General features: G+C 45.7%; 1 protein-coding gene across 1 annotated transcript in view; it reads right to left on the bottom strand.

Annotated features, from left to right (window-relative positions):
- The window catches only part of fbxl16 (F-box and leucine-rich repeat protein 16), a 60,650-nt gene that overhangs the window by 32,791 nt on the left and 13,924 nt on the right, over positions 1 to 13,935 (bottom strand). Inside the window, exons 2-3 of the mRNA XM_079252528.1 lie at positions 1,002 to 1,244; positions 586 to 851 (exon numbers count right to left, since the gene is read on the bottom strand). Of these exons, the coding sequence (XP_079108654.1) occupies positions 586 to 851; positions 1,002 to 1,244 (509 nt within the window). The remainder of the gene's footprint in view (positions 1 to 585; positions 852 to 1,001; positions 1,245 to 13,935) is intronic.

The raw sequence follows: 13,935 nt of genomic DNA, 5'->3' as shown, positions 1-13,935 counted from the left end.
TGGGGTATAGTGAGGTCAGGTCCGGTCCATGTTCTGGGGTATAGTGAGGTCAGGTCTGGTCCATGTTCTGGGCTTTAGTGAGGTCAGGTCTGGTCCATGTTCTGGGGGTTTGGAGAGGTCAGGTCTGGTCCATGTTCTGGGGTTTAGAGAGGTCTGGTCTGGTCCATGTTCTGGGGTTTGCAGAGGTCAGGTCTGGTCCATGTTCTGGGGTTTGGAGAGGTCAGGTCTGGTCCATGTTCTGGGGTTTGCAGAGGTCAGGTCTGGTCCATGTTCTGGGGTTTGGAGAGGTCAGGTCTGGTCCATGTTCTGGGCTTTAGTGAGGTCAGGTATGGTCCATGTTCTGGGATTTGGAGAGGTCAGGTCTGGTCCATGTTCTGGGGTTTGGAGAGGTCAGGTCTGGTCCATGTTCTGGTCCAGCTCAGCGATGACCTTCGACATGCCTCTTTGTTTGTATAGCAAAGAATCACGTTTTGTTGCAACTTCACATGAATCTAACGCGGCTCTTTCCTACTTTAACCTTATTGTTTTACGGCTGACTTCAGCTCTAATCCTAGACTAATGGACAGGATGACAGTCTTCACTGACCTGTCCAGCACCAGTTCCTCCAGTTTATGTAGATCGCATGCGATGTACTCCAGAGCCATGTCGGTGATCCGCGGGCACCAGGACAAGTCCAGGCTGCGGAGCTTCCGCAGGTTCTCGGCAACCAGCTCTACACCATCATCGGTGATCTTGGAGCAGCCGGAGAGGCTAAGGGCAGTCAGGTTGGGAAGGCTGTGGACCATGTTTACCACGCCATGGTTGGTGATCTCCCAGCAGGAGTGGAGCCGCAGAGTGTGGGTGGTATAGCCCTGCAAATGGAGTTTAGTCATTGTCATTATGCAAGCGAAGCAACCGGGGGCTGTTTAGTGAGGAGATCATGCACCAACGGCTGGAGTAAGAGACAAGAAAACATAACGCTTCAGACGCACAACTATTGCTGAAATGCAAATGAAAGCAACCTGTTTGGCTGTGAAGTAGGCCATGGCTGTGTCGGTGACGTGGTAGGCCTGAAGGCTCAACTCCGAGAGGTTGGGGAGGAGCTGGGAGATAGCAGCAATGGCGTCATCGGCCACGTTGATGCAGTCGCTGACACTGAGGGACGTTAGCCGAGCGTTGAGACTGGACCAGAGACCAGCCTCTGTGAAGTCATTGCAGCCGGACAGCTCGAGGTGCATCAGGCCTTGCATCTGCTCCAACATGACCTGCACAATAACACACCATGAGTAACACGGAAACAACAGCTTTCACTAAGACACATTAACATCTTCCAGGAGAATGTTACGCCCTTCATCCCGCTGAGTGGTTTCCCGCCGCCAGGCGCTTATTTCCGTCAATAAAAGCCTCTGCTTGGCAATCCAAATCTTTCACATCCTCCTAAACAGCCGTCCGGAAAATAGAACGCTTCCTAGGTGGAGCATTTCCATCCCCGCATCCAGGGTTTGCTTTTTCTGTTCAGACAAGTGTAAATGTTGTGTGAGACAGAAGTGTCCTGGATGCCAGCCTGCCTTATGGCAGGTCTCCTGTGGACCACATGTGGTCAAGATGTCAGCTGTTGGCCTGGATGTGGATTACAGCACGTCTGTCGTGGGCCAGAAAAGGTCCGAATATGAGAAGCCTTTCAGGAAACAGATTCCAGTCGTTCCTTGTGAGTATATCTGCAATGTGAACGCTGCTGGGATCCTAATGGAGGGAACATACCTGAGATTTATCTATATGTGTAAGTATCTGTCTGGCTGGCGGAGAATCCATGACGATGGTTCAGCAATGAAAACAGCAACGGCTGTCAGAATCTCAGGAGGGACAGCAAGTTACAGGAATATATCCTCATGATCCAGATAGGCTGATCATGTTCCAGATAGGCTGATCATGTTCCAGATAGGCTGATTATGTTCCAGAAAGGCTGATCATGTTCCAGAAAGGCTGATCGTGTTCCAGATAGGCTGATTATGTTCCAGATAGGCTGATCAGGTTCCAGAGCTGCTGATCATGTTCCAGATAGACTGATCATGTTCCAGATAGGCTGATCAGGTTCCAGAGCTGCTGATCAGGTTCCAGAGCTGCTGATCATGTTCCAGATAGACTGATCATGATCCAGATAGGCTGATCAGGTTCCAGAGCTGCTGATCAGGTTCCAGAGCTGCTGATCATGTTCCAGATAGACTGATCATGATCCAGATAGGCTGATCATGTTCCGGATAGGCTGATCATGTTCCAGAGCTGCTGATCATGTTCCAGATAGGCTGATCATGTTCCAGATAGGCTGATCATGTTCCAGATTGGCTGATCATGTTCCAGATAGGCTGATCATGTTCCAGATAGACTGATCATGTTCCAGATAGGCTGATCATGTTCCAGATTGGCTGATCATGTTCCAGATATGCTGATCATGTTCCAGATAGGCTGATCATGTTCCAGATAGACTGATCATGTTCCAGATTGGCTGATCATGTTCCAGATAGGCTGATCATGTTCCAGAAAGAATGATCATGTTCCAGATATGCTGATCATGTTCCAGATAGGCTGATCATGTTCCAGATAGACTGATCATGTTCCAGATTGGCTGATCATGTTCCAGATAGGCTGATCACGTTCCAGATAGACTGATCATGTTCCAGATATGCTGATCATGTTCCAGATAGGCTGATCATGTTCCAGATAGACTGATCATGTTCCAGAGAGGCTGATCATGTTCCAGATAGGCTGATCATGTTCCAGAGCAGCTGATCATGTTCCAGATATGCTGATCATGTCCCAGATAGGCTGATCATGTTCCAGATAGACTGATCATGTTCCAGATAGGCTGATCATGTTCCAGATAGGCTGATCACGTTCCAGAGCAGCTGATCATGTTCCAGATAGACTGATCATGTTCCAGATAGGCTGATCATGTTCCAGATAGGCTGATCAGGTTCCAGAGCTGCTGATCAGGTTCCAGAGCTGCTGATCATGTTCCAGATAGGCTGATCAGGTTCCAGATAGGCTTATCATGTTCCAGATAGGCTGATCATGTTCCAGAGCTGCTGATCATGTTCCAGATAGGCTGATCATGTTCCAGATAGGCTGATCATGTTCCAGAGCTGCTGATCATGTTCCAGATAGGCTGATCATGTCCCAGATAGGCTGATCAGGTTCCAGATAGACTGATCATGTTCCAGATAGGCTGATCAGGTTCCAGAAAGGCTGATCAGGTTCCAGAGCTGCTGATCATGTTCCAGATAGGCTGATCATGTTCCAGAGCTGCTGATCATGTTCCAGATAGGCTGATCATGTTCCAGATAGGCTGATCATGATCCAGATAGGCTGATCATGTTCCAGATAGACTGATCATGATCCAGATAGGCTGATCATGTTCCAGATAGACTGATCATGTTCCAGATAGACTGATCATGTTCCAGATAGGCTGATCATGTTCCAGATAGGCTGATGATGTTCCAGATAGACTGATCATGTTCCAGATAGACTGATCATGATCCAGATAGGCTGATCATGTTCCAGATAGACTGATCATGTTCCAGAGCTGCTGATCATGTTCCAGATAGGCTGATCATGATCCAGATAGGCTGATCATGTTCCAGATAGACTGATCATGTTCCAGAGCTGCTGATCATGTTCCAGATAGGCTGATCATGTTCCAGATAGGCTGATGATGTTCCAGATAGACTGATCATGATCCAGATAGGCTGATCATGTTCCAGATAGGCTGATCATGTTCCAGAAAGACTGATCATGTTCCAGAGCTGCTGATCATGTTCCAGATAGGCTGATCATGTTCCAGATAGGCTGATCATGTTCCAGATAGGCTGATCATGTTCCAGATAGGCTGATGATGTTCCAGATAGACTGATCATGATCCAGATAGGCTGATCATGTTCCAGAGCTGCTGATCATGTTTCAGATAGACTGATCATGTTCCAGATAGGCTGATCATGTTCCAGATAGGCCGATCATGTTCCAGATAGGCCGATCATGTTCCAGAGCTGCTGATCATGTTTCAGATAGACTGATCATGTTCCAGATAGGCTGATCATGATCCAGATAGGCTGATCATGTTCCAGATAGGCTGATCAGGTTCCAGAGCTGCTGATCAGGTTCCAGATAGACTGATCATGTTCCAGATAGGCTGATCAGGTTCCAGATAGGCTGATCATGTTCCAGATAGGCTGATCAGGTTCCAGAGCTGCTGATCAGGTTCCAGATAGACTGATCATGTTCCAGATAGGCTGATCAGGTTCCAGATAGGCTGATCAGGTTCCAGAGCTGCTGATCATGTTCCAGATAGGCTGATCAGGTTCCAGATAGGCTTATCATGTTCCAGATAGGCTGATCATGTTCCAGAGCTGCTGATCATGTTCCAGATAGGCTGATCATGTTTCAGATAGGCTGATCATGTCCCAGATAGGCTGATCAGGTTCCAGATAGGCTGATCATGTTCCAGAGCTGCTGATCATGTTCCAGATAGGCTGATCATGTCCCAGATAGGCTGATCAGGTTCCTGATAGACTGATCATGTTCCAGATAGGCTGATCATGTTCCAGATAGGCTGATCATGTTCCAGATAGGCTGATCATGTTCCAGATAGGCTGATCATGTTCCAGATAGGCTGATCAGGTTCCAGATAGGCTGATCAGGTTCCAGAGCTGCTGATCATGTTCCAGATAGGCTGATCAGGTTCCAGATAGGCTTATCATGTTCCAGAAAGACTGATCATGTTCCAGAGCTGCTGATCATGTTCCAGATAGGCTGATCATGTTCCAGATAGGCTGATCATGTTCCAGATAGGCTGATGATGTTCCAGATAGACTGATCATGTTCCAGATAGACTGATCATGATCCAGATAGGCTGATCATGTTCCAGATAGACTGATCATGTTCCAGAGCTGCTGATCATGTTCCAGATAGGCTGATCATGTTCCAGATAGACTGATCATGATCCAGATAGGCTGATCATGTTCCAGATAGACTGATCATGTTCCAGAGCTGCTGATCATGTTCCAGATAGGCTGATCATGTTCCAGATAGGCTGATTATGTTCCAGATAGGCTGATCATGTTCCAGAGCTGCTGATCATGTTCCAGATAGGCTGATCATGTTCCAGATAGGCTGATTATGTTCCAGATAGGCTGATCATGTTCCAGATAGGCTGATCATGTTCCAGAAAGACTGATCATGTTCCAGAGCTGCTGATCATGTTCCAGATAGGCTGATCATGTTCCAGATAGGCTGATCATGTTCCAGATAGGCTGATGATGTTCCAGATAGACTGATCATGATCCAGATAGGCTGATCATGTTCCAAATAGGCTGATCATGTTCCAGATAGGCCGATCATGTTCCAGATAGGCCGATCATGTTCCAGAGCTGCTGATCATGTTTCAGATAGACTGATCATGTTCCAGATAGGCTGATCATGTTCCAGATAGGCTGATCATGTTCCAGATAGGCTGATCAGGTTCCAGAGCTGCTGATCATGTTCCAGATAGGCTGATCATGTTCCAGATAGGCTGATCATGTTCCAGATAGGCTGATCATGTTCCAAATAGGCTGATCATGTTCCAGATAGGCCGATCATGTTCCAGATAGGCTGATCATGTTTCAGATAGACTGATCATGTTCCAGATAGGCTGATCATGTTCCAGATAGGCTGATCATGTTCCAGATAGGCTGATCATATTCCAGATAGACTGATCATGATCCAGATAGGCTGATCATGTTCCAGATAGGCTGATCATGTTCCAGATAGGCTGATCATGTTCCAGATAGACTGATCATGTTCCAGATAGGCTGATCATGTTCCAGATAGGCTGATCATGTTCCAGATAGGCTGATCATGTTCCAGAGCTGCTGATCATGTTCCAGATAGACTGATCATGTTCCAGATAGGCTGATCATGTTCCAGATAGGCTGATCATGTTCCAGATAGGCTGATGATGTTCCAGATAGACTGATCATGATCCAGATAGGCTGATCATGTTCCAGATAGGCTGATCATATTCCAGATAGACTGATCATGATCCAGATAGGCTGATCATGTTCCAGATAGGCTGATCAGGTTCCAGAGCTGCTGATCAGGTTCCAGAGCTGCTGATCATGTTCCAGATAGGCTGCTCAGGTTCCAGAGCTGCTGATCATGTTCCAGATAGGCTGATCATGTTCCAGATAGACTGATCATGATCCAGATAGGCTGATCATGTTCCAGATAGGCCGATCATGTTCCAGATAGGCTGATCATGTTCCAGATAGGCTGATCAAGTTCCAGAGCTGCTGATCATGTTCCAGATAGGCTGATCATGTTCCAGATAGACTGATCATGTTCCAGAGCTGCTGATCATGTTCCAGATAGGCTGATCATGTTCCAGATAGGCTGATCATGTTCCAGATAGACTGATCATGTTCCAGAAAGGCTGATCATGTTCCAGATAGGCTGATCATGTTCCAGATAGGCTGATCATGTTACAGATATACTGATCGTGTTCCAGATAGACTGATCATGATCCAGATAGGCTGATCATGTTCCAGATAGACTGATCATGTTTCAGAGCTGCTGATCATGTTCCAGATAGACTGATCATGTTCGAATTAGGCTGATCATGTTCCAGATAGGCTGATCATGTTCCAGATAGGCTGATCATGTTCCAGATAAACTGATAAGGTTCCAGAGCTGCTGATCATGTTCCAGATAGACTGATCATGTTCCAGATAGGCTGATCATGTTCCAGATAGGCTGATCATGTTCCAGATAGGCTGATCATGTTCCAGAAAGGCTGATCATGTTCCAGATAAACTGATAAGGTTCCAGAGCTGCTGATCATGTTCCAGATAGGCTGATCAGGTTCCAGTTAGGCTGATCATGTTCCAGATAGGCTGATCATGTTCCAGAGCTGCTGATCATGTTCCAGATAGGCTGATCATGTTCCAGATAGACTGATCATGATCCAGATAGGCTGATCATGTTCCAGATAAACTGATAAGGTTCCAGAGCTGCTGATCATGTTCCAGATAGACTGATCATGTTCCAGATAGGCTGATCATGTTCCAGATAGTCTGATCATGTTCCAGATAGACCGATCATGTTCCAGATAGGCTGATCATGATCCAGATAGACTGATCATGATCCAGTTAGGCTGATCATGTTCCAGATAGGCTGATCATGTTCCAGATTGGCTGATCGTGTTCCAGATAGGCTGATCATGTTCCAGATAGGCTGATCATGTTCCAGATAGGCTGATCATGTTCCAGATAGGCTGATCATGTTCCAGATAAACTGATCATGTTCCAGATAGGCTGATCATGTTCCAGAGCTGCTGATCATGTTCCAGATAGGCTGATCATGTTCCAGATAGGCTGATCATGTTCCAGATAGACTGATCATGATCCAGATAGGCTGATCATGTTCCAGATAGGCTGATCATGTTCCAGATAGGCCGATCATGTTCCAGATAGGCCGATCATGTTCCAGATAGGCTGATCATGTTCCAGATAGGCTGATCATGTTCCAGATAGGCTGATCAGGTTCCAGAGCTGCTGATCATGTTCCAGATAGGCTGATCATTTTCCAGATTGGTTGATCATGTTCCAGATAGGCTGATCATGTTCCAGATAGACTGATCATGATCCAGATAGGCTGATCATGTTCCAGATAGACTGATCATGTTCCAGATAGGCTGATCATGATCCAGATAGGCTGATCATGTAACAGATAGACTGATCATGTTCCAGATAGACTGATCATGATCCAGATAGGCCGATCATGTTCCAGATAGGCCGATCATGTTCCAGATAGGCTGATCATGTTCCAGATAGGCTGATCATGTTCCAGATAGGCTGATCAGGTTCCAGAGCTGCTGATCATGTTCCAGATAGGCTGATCATGTTCCAGAAAGGCTGATCATGTTCCAGATAGGCTGATCATGTTCCAGAGCTGCTGATCATGTTCCAGATAGGCTGATCATGTTCCAGATAGACTGATCATGTTCCAGATAGACTGATCATGATCCAGATAGGCTGATCATGTTCCAGATAGGCTGATCATGTTCCAGATAGGCTGATCATGTTCCAGATTGGCTGATCATGTTCCAGATAGGCTGATCATGTTCCAGATAGGCTGATCATGTTCCAGATAGGCCGATCATGTTCCAGATAGGCTGATCATGTTCCAGATAGGCTGATCAAGTTCCAGAGCTGCTGATCATGTTCCAGATAGGCTGATCATGTTCCAGATAGGCTGATCATGTTCCAGATAGGCTGATCAGGTTCCCGATAGGCTGATCATGTTCCAGAGCTGCTGATCATGTTCCAGATAGGCTGATCAGGTTCCAGATAGGCTGATCATGTTCCAGAGCTGCTGATCATGTTCCAGATAGGCTGATCATGTTCCAGATAGACTGATCATGTTCCAGATAGGCTGATCATGTTCCAGATAGGCTGATCATGTTCCAGATAGGCTGATCATGTTCCAGATAGACTGATCATGATCCAGAAAGGCTGATCATGTTCCAGATAGGCTGATCATGTTCCAGATAGGCTGATCATGTTCCAGATAGGCTGATCATGTTCCAGATAGGCTGATAATGTTCCAGATAGACTGATCATGATCCAGATAGGCTGATCATGTTCCAGATAGGCTGATCATGTTCCCAATAGGCTGATCATGTTCCAGATAGGCTGATCAGGTTCCAGAGCCGCTGATCATGTTCCAGATAGGCTGATCAGGTTCCAGATAGGCTGATCATGTTCCAGATAGGCTGATCATGTTCCAGATAGGCTGATCATATTCCAGATAGATTGATCATGATCCAGATAGGCTGATCATGTTCCAGATAGGCTGATCATGTTCCAGATAGGCTGATCATGTTCCAGATAGACTGATCATGTTCCAGATAGGCTGATCATGTTCCAGATAGGCTGATCATGTTCCAGATAGGCTGATCATGTTCCAGAGCTGCTGATCATGTTCCAGATAGACTGATCATGTTCCAGATAGGCTGATCATGTTCCAGATAGGCTGATCATGTTCCAGATAGGCTGATGATGTTCCAGATAGACTGATCATGATCCAGATAGGCTGATCATGTTCCAGATAGGCTGATCATATTCCAGATAGACTGATCATGATCCAGATAGGCTGATCATGTTCCAGATAGGCTGATCAGGTTCCAGAGCTGCTGATCAGGTTCCAGAGCTGCTGATCATGTTCCAGATAGGCTGCTCAGGTTCCAGAGCTGCTGATCATGTTCCAGATAGGCTGATCATGTTCCAGATAGACTGATCATGATCCAGATAGGCTGATCATGTTCCAGATAGGCCGATCATGATCCAGATAGGCTGATTGTGTTGCAGATAGGCTGATCATGTTACAGATATACTGATCGTGTTCCAGATAGACTGATCATGATCCAGATAGGCTGATCATGTTCCAGATAGACTGATCATGTTCCAGAGCTGCTGATCATGTTCCAGATAGGCTGATCATGTTCCAGATAGGCTGATCATGTTCCAGATAGACTGATCATGTTCCAGATAGGCTGATCATGTTCCAGATAGGCTGATCATGTTCCAGATAGGCTGATCATGTTACAGATATACTGATCGTGTTCCAGATAGACTGATCATGATCCAGATAGGCTGATCATGTTCCAGATAGACTGATCATGTTTCAGAGCTGCTGATCATGTTCCAGATAGACTGATCATGTTCGAATTAGGCTGATCATGTTCCAGATAGGCTGAACATGTTCCAGATAGGCTGATCATGTTCCAGATAAACTGATAAGGTTCCAGAGCTGCTGATCATGTTCCAGATAGACTGATCATGTTCCAGATAGGCTGATCATGTTCCAGATAGGCTGATCATGTTCCAGATAGGCTGATCATGTTCCAGATAGGCTGATCATGTTCCAGATAAACTGATAAGGTTCCAGAGCTGCTGATCATGTTCCAGATAGGCTGATCAGGTTCCAGATAGGCTGATCATGTTCCAGATAGGCTGATCATGTTCCAGAGCTGCTGATCATGTTCCAGATAGGCTGATCATGTTCCAGATAGACTGATCATGATCCAGATAGGCTGATCATGTTCCAGATAAACTGATAAGGTTCCAGAGCTGCTGATCATGTTCCAGATAGACTGATCATGTTCCAGATAGGCTGATCATGTTCCAGATAGTCTGATCATGTTCCAGATAGACCGATCATGTTCCAGATAGGCTGATCATGATCCAGATAGACTGATCATGATCCAGTTAGGCTGATCATGTTCCAGATAGGCTGATCATGTTCCAGATTGGCTGATCGTGTTCCAGATAGGCTGATCATGTTCCAGATAGGCTGATCATGTTCCAGATAGGCTGATCATGTTCCAGATAGGCTGATCATGTTCCAGATAAACTGATCATGTTCCAGATAGGCTGATCATGTTCCAGAGCTGCTGATCATGTTCCAGATAGTCTGATCATGTTCCAGATAGGCTGATCATGTTCCAGATAGACTGATCATGATCCAGATAGGCTGATCATGTTCCAGATAGGCTGATCATGTTCCAGATAGGCCGATCATGTTCCAGATAGGCCGATCATGTTCCAGATAGGCTGATCATGTTCCAGATAGGCTGATCATGTTCCAGATAGGCTGATCAGGTTCCAGAGCTGCTGATCATGTTCCAGATAGGCTGATCATTTTCCAGATTGGTTGATCATGTTCCAGATAGGCTGATCATGTTCCAGATAGACTGATCATGATCCAGATAGGCTGATCATGTTCCAGATAGACTGATCATGTTCCAGATAGGCTGATCATGATCCAGATAGGCTGATCATGTAACAGATAGACTGATCATGTTCCAGATAGACTGATCATGATCCAGATAGGCCGATCATGTTCCAGATAGGCCGATCATGTTCCAGATAGGCTGATCATGTTCCAGATAGGCTGATCATGTTCCAGATAGGCTGATCAGGTTCCAGAGCTGCTGATCATGTTCCAGATAGGCTGATCATGTTCCAGAAAGGCTGATCATGTTCCAGATAGGCTGATCATGTTCCAGAGCTGCTGATCATGTTCCAGATAGGCTGATCATGTTCCAGATAGACTGATCATGTTCCAGATAGACTGATCATGATCCAGATAGGCTGATCATGTTCCAGATAGGCTGATCATGTTCCAGATTGGCTGATCATGTTCCAGATAGGCTGATCATGTTCCAGATAGGCTGATCATGTTCCAGATAGGCCGATCATGTTCCAGATAGGCTGATCATGTTCCAGATAGGCTGATCAAGTTCCAGAGCTGCTGATCATGTTCCAGATAGGCTGATCATGTTCCAGATAGGCTGATCATGTTCCAGATAGGCTGATCAGGTTCCCGATAGGCTGATCATGTTCCAGAGCTGCTGATCATGTTCCAGATAGGCTGATCAGGTTCCAGATAGGCTGATCATGTTCCAGAGCTGCTGATCATGTTCCAGATAGGCTGATCATGTTCCAGATAGACTGATCATGTTCCAGATAGGCTGATCATGTTCCAGATAGGCTGATCATGTTCCAGATAGGCTGATCATGTTCCAGATAGACTGATCATGATCCAGAAAGGCTGATCATGTTCCAGATAGGCTGATCATGTTCCAGATAGGCTGATCATGTTCCAGATAGGCTGATCATGTTCCAGATAGGCTGATAATGTTCCAGATAGACTGATCATGATCCAGATAGGCTGATCATGTTCCAGATAGGCTGATCATGTTCCCAATAGGCTGATCATGTTCCAGATAGGCTGATCAGGTTCCAGAGCCGCTGATCATGTTCCAGATAGGCTGATCAGGTTCCAGATAGGCTGATCATGTTCCAGAGCTGCTGATCATGTTCCAGATAGGCTGATCATGTTCCAGATAGACTGATCATGTTCCAGATAGGCTGATCATGTTCCAGATAGGCTGATCATGGTCCAGATAGACTGATCATGTTCCAGAGCTGCTGATCATGTTCCAGATAGGCTGATCATGTTCCAGATAGGCTGATCATGTTCCAGATAGACTGATCATGATCCAGATAGGCTGATCATGTTCCAGATAGGCTGATCATGTTCCAGATAGGCTGATCATGTTCCAGATAGGCTGATCAGGTTCCAGAGCTGCTGATCATGTTCCAGATAGGCTGATCATTTTCCAGATTGGCTGATCATGTTCCAGATAGGCTGATCATGTTCCAGATAGACTGATCATGTCCAGATAGGCTGATCATGTTCCAGATAGACTGATCATGTTCCAGATAGACTGATCATGATCCAGATAGGCTGATCATGTTCCAGATAGACTGATCATGTTCCAGATAGGCTGATCATGTTCCAGATAGGCTGATCATGTTCCAGATAGGCTGATCAGGTTCCAGAGCTGCTGATCATGTTCCAGATAGGCTGATCATTTTCCAGATTGGCTGATCATGTTCCAGATAGGCTGATCATGTTCCAGATAGACTGATCATGATCCAGATAGGCTGATCATGTTCCAGATAGACTGATCATGTTCCAGATAGACTGATCATGATCCAGATAGGCTGATCATGTTCCAGATAGACTGATCATGTTCCAGATAGGCTGATCATGATCCAGATAGGCTGATCATGTTCCAGATAGACTGATCATGTTCCAGATAGGCTGATCATGATCCAGATAGGCTGATCATGTTACAGATATACTGATCGTGTTCCAGATAGACTGATCATGATCCAGATAGGCTGATCATGTTCCAGATAGACTGATCATGTTCCAGAGCTGCTGATCATGTTCCAGATAGGCTGATCATGTTCCAGATAGGCTGATCATGTTCCAGATAGACTGATCATGTTCCAGATAGGCTGATCATGTTCCAGATAGGCTGATCATGTTCCAGATAGGCTGATCATGTTACAGATATACTGATCGTGTTCCAGATAGACTGATCATGATCCAGATAGGCTGATCATGTTCCAGATAGACTGATCATGTTTCAGAGCTGCTGATCATGTTCCAGATAGACTGATCATGTTCGAATTAGGCTGATCATGTTCCAGATAGGCTGATCATGTTCCAGATAAACTGATAAGGTTCCAGAGCTGCTGATCATGTTCCAGATAGACTGATCATGTTCCAGATAGGCTGATCATGTTCCAGATAGGCTGATCATGTTCCAGATAGGCTGATCATGTTCCAGATAGGCTGATCATGTTCCAGATAAACTGATAAGGTTCCAGAGCTGCTGATCATGTTCCAGATAGGCTGATCAGGTTCCAGATAGGCTGATCATGTTCCAGATAGGCTGATCATGTTCCAGAGCTGCTGATCATGTTCCAGATAGGCTGATCATGTTCCAGATAGACTGATCATGATCCAGATAGGCTGATCATGTTCCAGATAAACTGATAAGGTTCCAGAGCTGCTGATCATGTTCCAGATAGACTGATCATGTTCCAGATAGGCTGATCATGTTCCAGATAGTCTGATCATGTTCCAGATAGACCGATCATGTTCCAGATAGGCTGATCATGATCCAGATAGACTGATCATGATCCAGTTAGGCTGATCATGTTCCAGATAGGCTGATCATGTTCCAGATTGGCTGATCGTGTTCCAGATAGGCTGATCATGTTCCAGATAGGCTGATCATGTTCCAGATAGGCTGATCATGTTCCAGATAGGCTGATCATGTTCCAGATAAACTGATCATGTTCCAGATAGGCTGATCATGTTCCAGAGCTGCTGATCATGTTCCAGATAGTCTGATCATGTTCCAGATAGGCTGATCATGTTCCAGATAGACTGATCATGATCCAGATAGGCTGATCATGTTCCAGATAGGCTGATCATGTTCCAGATAGGCCGATCATGTTCCAGATAGGCCGATCATGTTCCAGATAGGCTGATCATGTTCCA

The sequence above is a fragment of the Telmatherina bonti genome, assembly GCF_933228915.1.
Source record: "Telmatherina bonti genome assembly, chromosome: 14".
Taxonomy (NCBI): Eukaryota; Metazoa; Chordata; class Actinopteri; order Atheriniformes; family Telmatherinidae; genus Telmatherina; species Telmatherina bonti.
This window is presented reverse-complemented; position numbering and strand designations above follow the sequence as displayed.